The sequence below is a fragment of the Chelonus insularis genome, unplaced genomic scaffold, assembly GCF_013357705.1.
Source record: "Chelonus insularis isolate UGA/USDA-ARS -01 unplaced genomic scaffold, ASM1335770v1 contig_94_pilon, whole genome shotgun sequence".
Lineage (NCBI taxonomy): Eukaryota > Metazoa > Arthropoda > Insecta > Hymenoptera > Braconidae > Chelonus > Chelonus insularis.
Window position 1 is genome coordinate 4120086 of NW_023276783.1, and position 17508 is coordinate 4137593.

Genomic DNA, 17508 nt, shown 5'->3' on the forward strand with positions numbered 1-17508 from the left:
ATAAATACTTAGTTAAAATGATGATTAATATTTTGAATAATCCTTTGTATATATTTTATTTAACAAAAAAAGTTTTTATCATTTTATACTTTTCAAAAATGTGATTAATTTTATGTATAATATAATAAAATAGAAAATAATAAAGAAAAATATAGAAGGAAGAGTGAGAGAAACACGCACACACACTCAATGTCATTTGTTGGTTTATATCAGTAAAATTGTATATATATATCCAGTAAAATGGCCACTTTGCTCAATAATCAGTCGTATCAGGACCTGAAAAATTGATAATAAAGATTAACTCCAATTATTTAACAGCTCCTATAAAATAATATATTTAAATAATAATTGCATCGCGTCGTATCTGGTAATTAATTAGGTTTATTGAGTTATACTTTAAAGTTAAATCATCATAAAAAATTAAAACGATATTTAATGAGTAAATTAAATTTTTTAAATTATTAATTCAATGAATTTGCATCAGTATAATGACACGAGTAAGGAATTAATATATGTTTATGATTTCCATGCAAACCGTAAAAAATTTTATATCAAAAAATAATTATTGTAACGCGATGTTATAGCCATTCTCATAATTATTATACTTAAAAAGCTGGTGTATTTTATTCTATTTTTAATCACTGAGTTTTTGAATATTTACTTCAACATGCTTTCTGCACATGTGTATACGTATGATATAATCACTTGAAATATATAAAAAAATATACTAGAGAAACATGGAAACAAAATCCTTGAGGAGAATAGTCCAAACAAATTATAATGGACGTTGAGAAGAAGGCATATAGGTCGATGACGACGACGACGACGAGATTGCAACTAATTCTTCGGCGTGAAAAGAGAGAAAGTTTTTTTTTCTTAAGAAAATATGTAAAAAAAAAACAAACAAATATGTACCAATGTTTGGTAAAAAAGGTCACACAGGCGCTCGGAATACCTCTCAGCTCTTCCCTCATCATTAAAATTGTAGTGAAGAAGAATAGCAAGAAGAATAAGTTGAGATTGGCATGGAATATTTCTTGAGCATTTGAGAGAGAACTAAAATGATAATTGTGTAGTTTGTCACTGTTTAATTTCATTGATTCCACATAAAATTTGTGTTATCCATCTCTGAATCATCAGCAACGGTCGTATCTAACGCAGGATGAAATCGGATGAACTACAGGTTTACTAATGCGACCTTCAAGAATTTTCGGTACATTTTTACCACTTTTCACTCTTGGACACAGAATATTTGTTTTGTATGACCAATATGCTAATTTTTTATCAGTTGAAACTGAGTTATGTTTGGATGGTTGTACGGAATATTGTGACTGTTTTGCTTCTTTCCAAGTTTGGAAATATTTATCATTATTTTCAGATTCAGTTTGACCATTGAAAGAATTTAAAAATTTTTTCCAAGTTGGTTTTTGAATTGAAGAATTATTCAGAGCATTATTGGAATCTTTCGAACAATCGTAACTAAATCTACTAGATTTTCTTAAAGGTAAATTTAATTGACTTCTTCTTTCAGATTTACTTTCAAGGGTAGTGACTTCAGTGTTAGACAATGTAGTTAAATCATCGGTAAGAAGTCTGAATAATCGAGAATGAGTTTGGGTTCGCGTATAGGTATTTAATTTTCTTGAAGGAGTGCACTCTGAATCAGTATCTACTTCTGATATCAATCTACTCATATCAGATGTTACTCCACTGTCTTCATCATCAGTTTCATCACGAGAACTTTGTACTGTCAATAAACTTGGATTCCTTTTATTATCATCTATATTTTTATCTTCGTCAACATTTTGTACTTCATTTAAAGTTACTTCAAACTCTGGTATTATTTTCATTTCGTTATTTTGTTCTTTATTAACTTCTTGATTGTTACTTTCTTGTACTTCTTCCTTAATTATACATTCTTGTAAATTGCTAATGGTAAATGGAGACGATTGTTTTCTGACAATAGTTTCACTAATCCAAAAATCATTAGATGACTCGTCGGGACACCAAGATTTTGGTCTCATTGGTGTTTTTTTCATCAAAGTAAAGTTTGCACATGTATCAGAATCATAATTAATTTTTAAATTAACACAGACATCATTTTTATCATTGTGATTTATTTCAGGTGTATTTTGATGAGTTTCAGATTGATGGGATTGGATTTTTTTATTTACAACATTAACAGTTGTAATTTCTTCATCATCTGTAGACACTGAAAATTTAAATTTCATTGGCAAACTTATATTTACTGTCGTATCGACATTATTATTAGACTGTTCAAATGAATCATTGTTTTTATAATCATTTGTTTCCATAGTTGTATACGGTTCTTCCTCTTCTGTATATGATTCACAATCAGTGATATTTTGTTTATCCTTAACCTCTGGTACTTGTAATTCATCTCGGCTTCCTTTAGTAGAATTTAAACCTGTTGAATATGCAAGATAAGAATCTGAATCATCATCAGAACTAGTAGATTCTACTTCAACTTCAATTTCATCATCATTTGGAGGATTGCCAGAGTTTAAAGAATCAGAAGAATCTGAAGATTCGTCTGTACTTGATACTTGAGATTCTGTTATAATATTATCGTCATTTGTCAATCTGTCTGTATCATCCGGATTTATTTTTTTATTATAATCATTCTCTTCATGAAGAATATTCATCGAATATGTATTATCTTTATTGATAAAGTCTGAACATTGACTAGAATTAGTAGTAGGTTGACTAGAAACTTGGACGACTGCTTCAACCCATGCTGGTGAGTCTAAAGAATTATTAGAATTTGTTTCCTGTTCTTGAACTAAATTTTGATTGTTTGACGAAATAAAACCATGACAAAATGAATAGTGTGCAGGTGAAACAGAATGATCAGTGATAGTAGAAGAAGAAGGCATATTAATATCTTGATAATGGCAATAAGCAATTGAATTGGTGATATTTGGCACGTTGATGTTATTCTGATGAAGTTGGTGATAATTTGATTGGTTATATTGATAGGGTATTGGATAATATGCCCAATAAATAGGCTGTGAATAATGAGGAATGAATACACCCTGCTGATTGCCCAGTGGCATCATGCTACTTGACACTTGACAGGTGAAATCTGCTTGACCAATTTCTTGCTTTGCTATAACAAACACATTGCATACAAAAAACAATATCAAAGCCTTCAATGCGTTCGATTCTCTCTCACTAATGCTTCTCTTTGATCACATTTCTATTATAAACATTATATATAATATTTAATATTATTAATATTAATATTATTGCTGTTATAACTTCTTATATACTTTGATACATTAATCAAGTCCTTCTTTTAATGTTTATCTCGTCGCCGTCGAATTGGAAGCGACGAGGCAAGGAGCAAGAGAGGACGAACGACGGGGCCAAACGCTTATCCTGCTTTCAAAGGAAATTTATAAATTATTAAATAATTAATTTTATTATTGTGATTATTATTTTTAATGTTATCATAATTAATTAAATCTTCAGTCAAATTTCCTATGAACACAAGATTATTATTGTTCTAAGCAGTATTTAATTCTATTTTTTACCTATTTTTTAATTTTATAATAATTTCTTCTTATTTTGAATAAATGAATTTGAGGCAAAATGAATCGCATTATTAATCAGTGAAAAAGGAAAAAAAATATTAATAATTATGTCAATGTAATTTGCCGTTGTTGATTATTTTTTAATTTATTATTAATAAGTTATTCTTACGTTTCGATTTGATATAGGACTTACCTACGTCCTCTGGCGACGTCATAGCTTGGAGTATCCTAAAAGACCTTGATGGTATTGCACTTCCAGTGTACTTCTTAGGCTCAGGTACTTGTTGTTCACTTGGTGGTAGATTCATTTGTGTTTCTTCTGTGATCAAATATATTAAATTTGTTATTATTTTAATATTAACTGTTAATCTATACACGACATGCTATACAATTAGATATTATTAAGTAAATATCTTGATGATAAATTGAAATTCACTGCAAGCATTTTTTTTTAAAATCAATAATATAGATATTCGTAATAAAGCATTTGCAAATTGCACACACAAAACAATTATAATTGTTCAAGTTCTAACCGAACGTTCGCGAATTCCTGTTTTGTCTCTTCATGGTACTGTTCATTGCTCGAGGTGCTGCTAATTCATATTGAAATTCAATTAATGCAAACATGAATTTAAATATCTTTTGAATGTGTCATAGAAGCTTAAATTGTTCTCACCATTGGTATTTGTTAAAACTTCATTGGAATCTGTCATATTTTGAAGGTATCGAAATGCCCGTGATGGAATTGCTGCGCCACGATATCTTGGGTCTTCTTCTTGATGTAGATAAGTATCCCCATCCACTTAAAAATTTAGAAAATTTTTAGTGATCAATGAAGCATAAATTTCATTTTTTTTATTTTAAAATAATTCTCACCTTGTTCTTTAAATTTATTCATTAACATTTTGTCATCTTCAGTTAATTGAAGTTTACGAAGTTGCTCAGTGTCAATATCATCTCTATCAGTGTCTGTAATTTTTTGTAGAACTCTGAAAGATTTTGATTGAACTGGTCCAGATTCTTGCTGATTCATGATTGGTGTTTTTTGTACATTTTTATTAACTTGATTTTGAGTAGAATTTCCCGGGAAATCATTTCGTTGAATATATATAGTATTATTACTGTTTTCCACGACAATAGGAACAATGTAAGTTCCAGGACTATTTGGTTGAGGAGTTTTTGATGGAGTTGATATAACTCGTGGTGTTGATGGAGTTTGAGGTTGCTGAATAGGCTGACCCCAACGTTGTTGATGATGAGGGGAAGATTGTTTAAATTGGTGGTGACCTTGTTCATTATTTGCTGCAAAAACAGATGGTCGATCTTCCACCTGATTTAAAATTGGATTATAGTTTAATAACAAATGTTTAATGTAAATTGTTTCATTTATACTTGTAAACAACTTACACGAAGAGGAATTATACGCTCATTACTTGTAGATTTAGTTTGAGTTTTTTGTGGCGATGGTTGTTGGATGTAAATAGTTTGAGTATTATTTGAATCGTTTCTAGATGGGTATGAAGATGATTCATTAGCTATACTTCTTTTAGCCCACTCTGGAAGCTCCTCCTGTTGTTTATTCTTTTGCATCCAAGGTGTTGGTGCTTTAGTTAATGTTACTTGAGTTGGAGTAGAAGGAGTATCTGGAGAGTTCAGTTGCGACGAAGGACTCTGATCAATTTTTACCATTGGTCTAGGTGGTTCAGATTCAATATCTCTGGTTACTAAAAAAAAATGATTTATCTATTTTTGAAATATGTTTTTAAGAATAATTGTTATGTTATAAATTTTTTTTTTCAATCTAAAAAAATGTAAATCAATAATGTAAAGTTTCTTTTAATACCATTTGATGGGGCTCGAACAACATTTGGAGTTCGATTAACTTGTAGAGTAGAAGGATTCGTTGGGAAAACTGGCACAGCGACCTGAGGCTGTACAAAAAGATTGTTGCCAGTGGAAACTGGTCGTGATTGTTCTGTAGCCAGTGGAGATTTTGGTGGTCCTTCAATACCCTCATCATTGGCATTTTTAGCAACTCTTCTTGCCATCCTAGGACTTCTTATCTGTGACAAATCCAATTTACCACCCATACCTGGTGTGTAAGTGAAAGGTTTTTTGTCCTTGGTCATCATCGCATTTTGAATTGCTGCTGGCGGCTCATAAGAATCATTATTGTAGACTTGTGATCTCCTTGGCATAGACGGCTGAAAATAAATAATTATTTTAACTGTTATGTATTTTATTTTAAATTAAATAAACATCTTGTTTCTTGTCTTTTCTGGCAATTAAATAACGTTATGAATGTTTTTAGAATCAAAATTTGGCACTACCTACCCAATAATTTATTACTACACCCATGTTTATAGTAAAATGGTAAAAAGAGTGAAAAGGCGTTAAATTAGTTTCTCAAAAAAATTCAATAATCAAAGTATTTAGATCAAAAGGAATTAGTTTTTCTCAGATACAAATTATGGGAAAACTTACCAAAAAATATTTATGCTGTGATTCAGAGAAAGAGAGAGAGAGAAGAGAAAGCGATGATGTTCAAAGATAGAACGTCAAACTTGAAATACCAGGACTTGTTTCTTACCTCAACTGTGTTAATCCTCATCGCTGGCACTTGACCAGCTACAGGTGGGGGTGGTGGTGGAGGTGGGACAGAACAAAATCCTGCAAATGATGCCAGGTATCATATGTTAAACCATATTGTGTACTAATTTAATATACTCAAACTAAAATAATTATTCCATAATAAATAGTAGATTCATTTTACCTGAAGGACTAGCAGGATTGGAAGTTCTGTGAAACAAAGAAAAAATACTCGTTATAAAGGGTTATAATTAAAATCTAATAAATGCTTATAATAAAAGAAGACCATTCTTTGTATAGTTGAGAATAAAATAGTATATAGTTGTTGACCGAAAAAATTTTAAGAGGAAAATTTTTACAAAATTAGAACGTCATAGAGCAATGACGCATGGATTATAAAATCATTTTAGCACACTTCTAGTTCATCCAAACGTTAAAGAAACCGAGTCCGTGATGAAAATGATAGTCGTCAGGCTGAAAGTAAGTGTTAGACTAACACAAGGTGGACCAGACATTTGTGATCTATCTCAAGATTGTTCAACGATTAAACTTTAACTTTAACCCACAAATGACTCTGCAGTTTCTCAACTTGGATTAAAACCTTTCGTCTACTTCTCTTGTTGATCGTTTTGACCATGTAGAGAAATCTCTTTAAGCTATTTAATGAAAGTAAACGAGGACATTAGTAATAACCAAACAATTTTCTAGGTCATTTTATCAGTAATACGACAATGGATCATATACCGTTGGATAATTAATTTTAAGTAAATTTTTTATGTTCTTCAGAAAACTTGAAATGCATGGAGTTTGGTTTTACTCATCTTCGGGAAGCCAGCCAACAAAGTCTATCGTGTAGAAATGTATTTAGGTAGATACTCTAAGCACAACTAATTTTAGCGACTGCTGACCCAAGCCTCGAGCACGCCCGTATAAAATGCTTCCGATTATTTTATTTTTAGCAATTCCATCGACTGATCCAGCCTTATTCTTCGTTTAATGAACAGAAGAACGTGAAGAAGAAAAGACAGAAAAAAACTTATTTGCTTGTTATGTATACTCTCAAAATAATTTAAATTTTGTATCAAGTACAAGTAGAAAATTCTTAAGTTTTCATTTTTATGAGGTCTTGGGCACGTGAAGACACTTGACCAGTTGTTTAAAAATAACCTTGCTATGGTTGCAAGACTTGGACAAAAAAAAAGACACGTGGCAATGAACAATTTTATTGTATCGAATTTATACTCTTGATTTTATTGAAGGCCACTAGCATATTCATTTTAGTATCAGTATATAATATATAATGTAAGGTATAGATATTAGGGATGTTTGTTGAATAAGTATTGTTTGAATTAATCGGGTTGTTAATAGACAAGCAGTATCTTAAACAAAATATTTCTTTTTCTTACCCGACAAATGTTGCAGAACTCATGGTATCCAAAATTTAAAGTTGAAAGAAAAATGGTTTAATACTTGTTTTATTAACTTCAATGGATTGAATTGTTTTCACGTTATGTGATTCGTTTTTTTTTTGTTAAATTAGTGTGTATTGAATGAAGATAAAATGAAAATCATCGGACGATGCCGATACTTGAGCGCATCCGTCGCAACTGCGGATAAATCGCCGACGACCTAAAGAGAAGCAACGACTTTAGAAAGAGAAGTGATGCCAAGAAGTGCGACAGAGAGAAAAACGATGAGGTGTCCAGTATGAATAGAGAAAATTTTGTAGTCAAGAAAAACTAAGTAATAAATCATGTCAAATTCATTATTTTTTAATGGAATATAATGATATAATAAACTTTCAATTTCTTAAATTTTATATTTTTAAAATGATTCTTTTCCTAATTATAGTTTTAACATTGAAAATTGATCTCGACCTACATTTGACGTAGAAACTTAAGATAAACAATTCTAAAGTACCTTGAACAGATTGATAGATGTATTGGGCTGTGATGAAACATATATGTATATTTGGGATTTACACAGAGAAGACAAGTCATCAAACTCAAACGATTTTTATTAATTCCATCAGATAAAAAAATGAAACTCCACAAATTACAATAAACAAGCTTAAATTCAATATTTTTTTTTTACTAAAATTTTTATTTTCTATCTTTTTTAGGTGTACCAAAAGACCTAGATTTCGAATAGGCATAAACTTTATCATCAGGATCATAAGAATATGAACATTGTTCAGAACTTTCATGTGTGTGAGGATCTAAACAGACTTGACATGTCATTGAATCCTTAAGGACTGTACGACAATTCACTGAATCACTTTTTTCTTCAATTTCTTCCTCTGATTCAGGTTTGTATGGTTTTTCGTCAGTACGTCTATAAGACTGGCTCTTTTCTTTCTTTGGGCTTTTGCTTTTACTAGGGTATCCAAAACTTTTAGATGTACTAAATTTGTAGACTTTATCTTTTGGTTCATATGCTGAAGTACATTTTTCATATTTTCCACCAGTTTTAGTATTTTTACACTGCATACAAGTCATTCCATCTTTTTCAATTTCTTCACAATCATCATCTTCTATACTTCTACTAGTTTTTTCGAATTCTGAAGCATACTCGGAGGAATAATTATTGGGATTTTCATTATCATCATCTTCCTCATCACCACTATCTTTTTCATTTTTTTTGTCTTCTTTTTGTGGTAAGTTAATAAAGTATTCATCACTTTCTTCAGTTTCTAATCTTCGTCTAGCAGGTTGCTTCTTATCATTTGACTTAGTTGAGATCTCATCAATGTCCGGTTCTGGTTTGCTTTTCTGATATGAAAGCAACTTTTTACGAGGATGTGAAACATAAGCGCATTGTTCATAGTTTCCATTGTTCTCTGGTTCTTTACAGACAAGACAAATCATACCATTTTTGATAACTTTCTCACAATTTTTAAGAGTTTCTTGATTTGCTGTCTCTTCTAACAATTTGTCGTTTTTGAAATAATCATCAGAAAATAGATAACCTTTTCCTTCTCGTGCGTTAGAATCGTCTTCGGATGAAGTTAATTGTGATATTGTTAATCCTAACACTGAAGAAGTCGTTCCTAGGACGAAGAATATGAAGAAAGTCTGCAGAAAATGATGGAATCTTTTAAATTATGTCGTTATTTGATGGTAATAACAGTCACTGACCTTGTAAGGAGCCATCTGGTACTATCCAATAAAGATTTATCAAATAAATCACGTTACGGATTGATGAACAACAATGCTTTCTCATAAAATGAATTTTCCAGGCTAGCGGATTGATTTTATATTGACTTGGATGATGAAGAAGTTAATTCCCCACTATAGTAAAAGTTGTGGACAAATTCTAACCACGAATCACGTAATTGTAATAAAAAAAAGATATGTATTGCGTACTTTCTTTATCAATTATTGGTTAATTATTGTTCATTGTAAAAATAACAATTATTTTTTCGTGTGTTTTTGAATGAAATTGTTGATAAATATTCAATTATTTAAATATTTTAATATTCAACACATCAGTGAAACAAAATAAAACAATACAAAGTGAAAGTGGAAACAATATCAATGGCAATACATCACCAGGTGTCATTGTTTTAAAAAATCAAAGACCTGACAATATACCCTTTATGTACGAGTCTGATGTTTGATACGCTTCAGAAGATAACTAGTCTTCAATATTAATCACATTTGCTATCAATTAAGTTGTCTAAAAGTGTAAAATTATTTGAAAGTATCTGCAAAGAGAATCTAAAGCTCCGAATTGGATTTTTACTGTGGTGAAGAAATCGATTTCACTGCAGATAACCTGCAAAAACTTAGTCCATTGCTCCCCAAGCGGAAGCTAGATGAAATCTCGATTGCGAGAACATTGAAAGTGATAGTTTTTCTTTTCTCATTGCATTGTTAATTCCTTTTTTCAAATTTAAAAACCACAAAATCGTCATAAGTACACTTGAAATCACTATACTGAATCCATAAAATTGATACAAAAAAATAAACTCTTTCTTAGATTATTTTAACTGTCCAACTAATCAAAATATGTTTAATCCTTGAAAGGTAATCCTTGTGGATACACTGGGATATGAGAGATGCGAGGTTTCAATGACCGCTGACGTCCAATAAAAGCTACAGTTGGTGCAGGTTTCAATTGGCGTAATTTCTCTTTGGAGAGCATTGCTTCAAATTTCTTAGAATTACTTCGAGTTTCTGAATGACCCGAATTTTGTCCTTTTATATCTTGAACTGCATCTTTTCGGCGGTGATATAAAACTTCCCCAGCTAAAGTCAACATTGCTATCACCAATCCGAATAATGTTGCAATAAATACACCGCCTTTAAAAATACAAAATATTTAATTGTAATTTCATTCGTCTTCAACTACTAATTTCATGAAAAGCAAAACAACTATTAAATTTTCCATTTTTTCTATTCTTTACTGATAAAAAAATATTCCATAATGTGTTTAGAATTGTATAATAAATGGATATAAAATTAAGAAATTTATCAACTAATCTTACATTTATTGTTAAAAAAAAATCTTACCTAAACTTTCTAAAGTTATTCCTTCACTTTCATCAACAGCTGAACATTTCCCTTTCAGTGACGAATTCCAATATTTTCCCGAAAGTGTTTCAAAAAATCGGTTTTTTTGAAGATCTAAAATCCTGAAAATAAGTTGTGTATATCAGAAAATATTGTTCAAAAGTTATTTTAAAGTAAAAGAAATATATCATTAACAACAATAATGAAAACAGTTTTTACGTTCGGCTTATTTCTTCTTGTAAATGACTGCCTTGTTGAACAGCAACAGCATAAGGTTGTTCAGCGAACACTTCGCCTATTTCAGTAAGATTACAATCTCTCGTAACTTCATATTTTATTTCAGCTGAATCATGGATAAATGCAAATTCTGCATTTTCGCTTTCGAGTACCTATAAAATAATTTATTTCATTATTTTAGTAAATTTATTATAGATGATTATTATTATTAATTTGTTTATGTCTATGAATTAATTACCTTTCTAAAGCCTTCAGCTGTACTATTTACTGGACCAACGCTATTAATTGTTTGTAAAATATGACCATACTGTTCTTTAATTGGATAATCCCATACTCTATATTCCACTTGATCACTTGTACTATTTAGTGTTATTTCTTTCCATACTCTAAATAAAAATTAATCATTATTTGTCTATTTCCATTTATAAAAACATACAACATAGTTTATTTAGTTAATAATAAAATAATTTGTTAATTACTAATTCATATTATATCAATAATTTTGTAATGAAAAAAAAATTATTCCTTACTTGTATAATTTATCTTCAGCGTTTCTCATATTTAGAAAATACTGATAAGTGCTAGAATTAGCAACAACAGTATAATTTATTTTTGATTGTCTAGCCAATTGTTCAAGTGACTGAACTTGAGCCTAAAAAAAATTTTAATGGATAAAAAATTATTTCCTCAATTATAACAAAGTGTCATTTTATTACCTGCATCCTTTCAACCGTTAGAAAAGCTGCTAAATTAGCTGTGAACGTAGCAAGCATCAAAACAACAAAAAGCCAATAAGCTGCTACTAATGTTCGACTTGACAGAGCTTTTGGAGCTTCTCCACCACCTTGAGGAGTAAAAGAAGTTAATGCAAACCAAAAACTTTCTTTCAATGTGAATTCCCTGTAAATTAACAATGAACAAGAATAATTGTGATTTACACTAATGAAGTCAATGGTAAATGAATTATTTAAAAAAACCACACTTTACCTGCAAGGATAAGGATAACTTCGTTTGTTATTTCTCGAGCTGTATGGTGAATATTTATCTAGAATCCAAATCATTATTGCTGTCAAGGTCAAAGCACCAACAATGCTAAGCCAGACTTCAAGTTTTAGAACCGTCATAAATTTGAAAAGTGATGTCTTTCTCACCGGTTTTCTCATTACTGTATGAATTATTTATTCAATTATTATTTAACCTTAGTATCATAATTATTAAATAATTTAAAATTACCTATTATTATACCGGATTGTTCATAATAAGGTGCCACAAAGTCGATAACTTCTTCACGTTCTGAGGTCATAGTCAGCGATGCAATGACAATATCGGTTTGCTTGTGGTAAGAAAATATATGTAGTTGAATCAACTACTTAATATACTTGGTCTAACTAAATGGTTTAGTTGGATTTACCATGTTATTTAGTTGATTACTGATATTTTTATTAGGAAAGTATGAATACTATGGAGTTAGTTTAGACCTTTACCGTTACGTAATGTCTAAAATTCATTCCGATTCAGTTTAGTTGCCTCAACTATATTGGATAGTTGGCTTAACAATGCTACATGGTAAATGTTACCACACCACGTAGTTAAAATTACAAAGTTTGGTCAAAGTCTCCACAAGATGTATACGGAAATCATGAAATATGAGTAGGTATTTGAAAGTATTTTCTTCATTGATGATAGTATAAAATATTGAATAAAATTTACTATTATTTATTAATTCAAAAACACTTTAATATTTAAAATTTTGTTAATGTTAAATTTGATAATTTATTGCAATGTTTGAAATAGTAATAATTATTAATTAACCTAGATTGTAATATTCTTTTAATTATTCAATCTCATAGTTTTAAAAAATTGTATTATGTATGAACTTGACTAAACAATGAGATTATTCATTAATTATGAGTGAGGAATATCTTTAAATTCTATTTTAAAATGATTTTTTAATATGCTTTTGTTTAAATAAGATCATAAATCTATTTTAAAATATATTTGAAATGCAAACCAGAGTTGCATAAAATTGAAAATTTAATGAAATAAAATTTATCATGAACATTGAGAAGAAAGCATTACATCATATTTTAAATTGAATAAATATGCAAATAATATAAATGATTTTATAATAAGCACATTATTATTCGTTTTAAAAGCTTTGTTATTAATTGTTTAATTAATCTAAAAATTTTAAAGGTATGAATTTTAAATAAATATTGGTAGTTACAATTCTCGTACACGTAAAAGTTGAATTTCAGGTTTGTTAATAACATTTAAAAATTGTTAAAATACATATAGAAACTTTAAAATGGATCAGGATTTTATGAAAATTGAAATTTGAAAAAAGCTCTCATGATATTTGTATTGATTAAATAATTATCAAGCTGTAAAAAGAATTGTATCTATTTTTTTTATGGTATATGTAATCAATATTCGATCGTCAATATAATTATGCCAATAATCGTTCTTGAAAGTTTTAATAATAGTTTAAAGATTTGTCATCATTCTGTGGTATAATGAATATTACAATGTAGCATGGTAAAATTTACTGTGCCATATAGTAAAATTTATCAAACTCAGTCAAATTCAAGTCAGAATGTATCCGGAGAACATAATTATTTGTGGATATTTTTTTTCATCAGTAAATTTACTACACCGTTCAATAAATTTTACAGCACTATATGTAGTTGAAATTTCAAATAAAACTTTTAAAATTCACTCAATTGTTTAGTAAAATTCACAATGTCGTCTTGGGTTGGATCAGGATAACATGAAAATCATAAAACCTGTCTTAAAAATCTGAAGAATAAACTTATTAATTGATTTAGCTGTCATGAATAAAAATGAAATTATGTGAAGAAAGTCTTGGAAAATTTTTATCAATTCAATCTTGTTATATTTTCCATTTTCATTTCCTTCCTTATTTTTATATAGGCAATATTCGTGAATAGTATAAAATTAACTCGTATAGGTGATGCGTGACTGCATATCCACATATATAAATTATAAACCATGTAGTTAAAATTACTACAATCAGTTAGGTAAAATATACTCAACAGTTAGGTAAAATTCACGATGTCGTCTTGAAATGTATTAGGATCACATGAAGCAGTTAGAGGTATAGAGTAGGGAGAAGAGGATAGGAACTGTTGTAGGTAGGGAATTATTTGTCGATGAAATAACCTCATTTAATTCTCAAAAAGTCCAATGCAGATATTGTCATTCAATCAATAAAACGAAGGTCTTTACTTTTTAATGAAATCGGAAAATTATTACTTTGTTAATAACATATCATTAAGTGAAATTCTATACATGGTGACCTACACTTACGTCACATATGTGCGTGACAATACTTTCTAAGTCAAAAAATAAATTTCTTTTCATTTTTATTGTACTTACTCCTCGGACCAAATCTCCAACGAGTCCGTTCCATTTTCCATCAGGTGTTTTTGAACCAAAACTATTGTCTTCAGGAATCACGAGTTCATAATCAAATTTCATTGACTCAGCAAGTTTTTTAATAAAATCAATGCAATATCCTTCCCAAATGTATTTGCCTTGATCATCTTTCATAAGTTCACCAGTTACTGGGTCTTTTTTTATAGTTGACCATGGTAATGCCTGAATGTTTTTTAAATTTTTAACTGGTTTTAAATTTATAGTTTTTTCATATAAATACTTGTACTCACGTAAGCTGTTCCTACGCGGAAAAAGCGTCTTTCTGGTGTGATTATTTTTCCTGGAGCAATTGCAAGATCACTGGAAGTTGTCCAATTTGCTAATTTTTCTAATCCACTTTTTTCCATAAGTTCAACATCAAAATGAGCTTGATAAGACATCAAATTCGTTGATGGTACATATTTTAATATATTTGGTTCCATTGCAGCAGTCTGTTTACAAATTATTCATTGATGTTGTAATTATTTTAGTTTTTAAAAGATAAATAGAACAAAAAATAATATGACCGTAGAATTGAAAATATTTTCTACTAATGAACGTCATATCAGAATTAAATTTACAAATCAAAATATTTAAGATACATTTATTTTCAATTGAAAGTATATTACTTATTTCATCGTAACATACTTTGAGAAAAAAATAAAGTAACATCTACTATGTTGCCATAATTTGTTGAAAACTTATTTTGTGATAAAATCTTAATAAATAGTTATATTAATAAAGAAATAAAATATTTACTGCATTAATGGTATTTTTGAAGCTTTTTATTATTGGATCATCATCTGCATTATTAGAAACGCTAATACATTGGCTTGTTTTTGGCTCTAATTTTACGCCATCATTTTCAGTATCCATTTTTTTTAAAACTTTTACCAACAATATCATAAACTGTTCAAGGTATGTGTGATGAACCTAAAGCAAAATCATTATTCATTTAAAATATAAATTATACATACAATTAATTTAAAAAATGTAACACAAAAAATACCTGAAAATCTGAAGGACAGTCACAAGTAGTTGTGAGCCCCAATAACTTACAGCAAACTCTTTGGTTCATTGTTATTACATTTATACTAACATTTAATGAACTAGGGTCTTTTATATACGAAAATTTGTTGTAATTCATATCTGTGAATACTAAATTCCAAATACCATTCCTTGTAACTATGCCTCCTTGCACTGCCTGGTAATTTGAAAAATGATTATTGCGAATAATGTTTTTACATTCATAGTACGTATGAAATATTTGTAAAGTTATTTTTTTCTTATTAAAAAATTAATAATAGGAGATAATTTTCACAAATCATTTAATTAATTATTAATAGATTTTCCAACAAGACTTTTCATCAATGTTGAAATAAAAATCATAAAAAAAACCATTGTATTAAAATCTAAATAAAAAGTTCCCCATTATTTTTAGCAAATACTATTTCTGAAAACCCTAACGAACCCCATTTCACTGTAAATATGATAATTACAATTTTGAAAAGTCTCTCCATGCTTTCAGTTGACGCATATAATGCATAATACGATGGCGAAGGTCTCATGGCACGTATTTTACCAATGGATTCTGGAGATAAATCATCAATCACAACTAATCTGAATGTTGGAATCCCAATGAGGTAATATAAAGCTGCATTGAGTTCTCTTTCAGACTCAAATATCAAAGCCACATCAGTCGCATTTTTTTTTACTAAAAAATCACCGGTAACTTGAATATACGGTATTATACCAGCACCAAGTTTTATATAATTTATGGAATTATTTAAAGTATATTCGCGAAGCTTGTCCCATCCAGTGTATGTCATATCAAGAGTTACAGTCACACCATTAGCAAGAATTGAACAAACTATGATAAAATATAAAGTTACTTATTTGCATGTTTATATTCATAGAAAATTATTAAAAAAATTTAAATCTTACCTTCACTTAAAGTTTCATTTACATTGTCTCGGTCAAGTTCCACTTGCTTAAGATCTACTTTGATCACATCATTTCCTCCAGCAGCTTTTTCAGCTACCGAAAGTGATTCTGTCAACACATTCAGAACTTCCCTTTCGCTATTTTCAATTACAACCACTGAAAAAATTATAAATAATGAAATAAAAAATATAATTAGAAAATATCAAAAAATTAATTTTTTACTTAAAATTATTAAAAATTCCTTACATAGAATGACAGACGTTTGTGCATTAATAGAGTAAAAAAAATAAATAGTTAAAAAAGGTAGCCAAAAAATTCTGTTGATGCACATTGTGCTAATATTAAAGAATAAACTAGTGCAAAAGTTGTCTGTCATATGAAGGTACAATTCGTATTTGAACTACCGGAGTCCAGTGAAGGAACTCACGCCTGCGCTTATACCAAAGTATGTTGGACTACAGGTATAAATAATTAATTAGCACATCGAATTATTGTTTCTTTTTCGGGTAGGCAACATGCCATTGTCATAAAAATCAAGAGTTATATTGATTGGATATCAAACCATACACTGAGGAAAAAACCAGTAATTGACTGAATGAAAATTAGTTAATAAAAAATACATAAATATTTTAATTTATGATTTAAATACTTATAATAAATAGATTGATTTAATTGTTGACAATGTTTCAATTAAATAAATAGCTGTTAAAGTCTAAAAAATATTTATTAAAAATATGATATAAATAAATTTATGAATGTTACTATTATCGATAAATAGTTTCTTAAAATAGATAAAATTGTTAATAATAATTTATATCGATTTTACAATATATAAAGAGGTATTTTGTGCATATTCAAAAGTATTTAATAACCTGAAGGTTAGGTACACTATCATTTTTTTGGCGCAGAAAGATAAAAACTAGGTTAGCTTATTACATGTTTGAAATTATGTCCCATAAGGATCCATTAGTGTTAAAACTTTAACTGTAGATCGATCTTTGATGAAATTACTGATGTACATTTTACATATACATGGTATGCGTGACCATTACGCATATCAGTGACAATCGCGAAAGTTTTGTGGTATTACGAGGCAAATATTACAATATGATTTTAAAAAAAAAAGTGTAATGGATGATATTTCTTTTAGATGGAATATGACAGATAAAAAAAAAAGAAAAAATTCCAAAGAACTTTTATTATGTTCCACTTGGAACATTCTCACGGGT

General features: G+C 29.1%; 3 protein-coding genes across 3 annotated transcripts; all 3 read right to left on the reverse strand.

Annotated features, from left to right (window-relative positions):
• Positions 1 to 37: 37 nt before the first annotated feature.
• LOC118072612 (uncharacterized) lies at positions 38 to 7744 on the reverse strand. The gene is made up of 11 exons (XM_035092620.1): positions 7553 to 7744; positions 6331 to 6356; positions 6148 to 6227; positions 5401 to 5761; positions 4965 to 5281; positions 4434 to 4887; positions 4234 to 4359; positions 4091 to 4150; positions 3751 to 3876; positions 916 to 3130; positions 38 to 276 (listed from the first exon to the last, which is right to left on the reverse strand). The coding sequence occupies exons 1-10, from the start codon at positions 7573 to 7575 to the stop codon at positions 1137 to 1139; spliced, it is 3567 nt and encodes a 1188-aa protein (XP_034948511.1). The 5' UTR covers positions 7576 to 7744; the 3' UTR covers positions 38 to 276; positions 916 to 1136.
• Positions 7745 to 8167: 423 nt separating this feature from the next.
• Positions 8168 to 9405, reverse strand: LOC118072611 (uncharacterized). Its single transcript, XM_035092619.1, has 2 exons — positions 9284 to 9405; positions 8168 to 9220 (listed from the first exon to the last, which is right to left on the reverse strand). Exons 1-2 carry the CDS (start codon positions 9296 to 9298, stop codon positions 8249 to 8251), a joined length of 987 nt encoding a protein of 328 aa, XP_034948510.1. The 5' UTR covers positions 9299 to 9405; the 3' UTR covers positions 8168 to 8248.
• A 731-nt stretch (positions 9406 to 10136) lies between these two features.
• Ir8a (Ionotropic receptor 8a) lies at positions 10137 to 16641 on the reverse strand. Its single transcript, XM_035093089.1, has 15 exons — positions 16526 to 16641; positions 16280 to 16435; positions 15835 to 16205; positions 15345 to 15539; positions 15095 to 15268; positions 14587 to 14787; positions 14297 to 14518; positions 12131 to 12230; positions 11885 to 12062; positions 11614 to 11797; positions 11428 to 11549; positions 11136 to 11283; positions 10880 to 11049; positions 10661 to 10782; positions 10137 to 10450 (listed from the first exon to the last, which is right to left on the reverse strand). The coding sequence occupies exons 1-15, from the start codon at positions 16608 to 16610 to the stop codon at positions 10161 to 10163; spliced, it is 2718 nt and encodes a 905-aa protein (XP_034948980.1). The 5' UTR covers positions 16611 to 16641; the 3' UTR covers positions 10137 to 10160.
• Between the last annotated feature and the right edge of the window lie 867 nt (positions 16642 to 17508).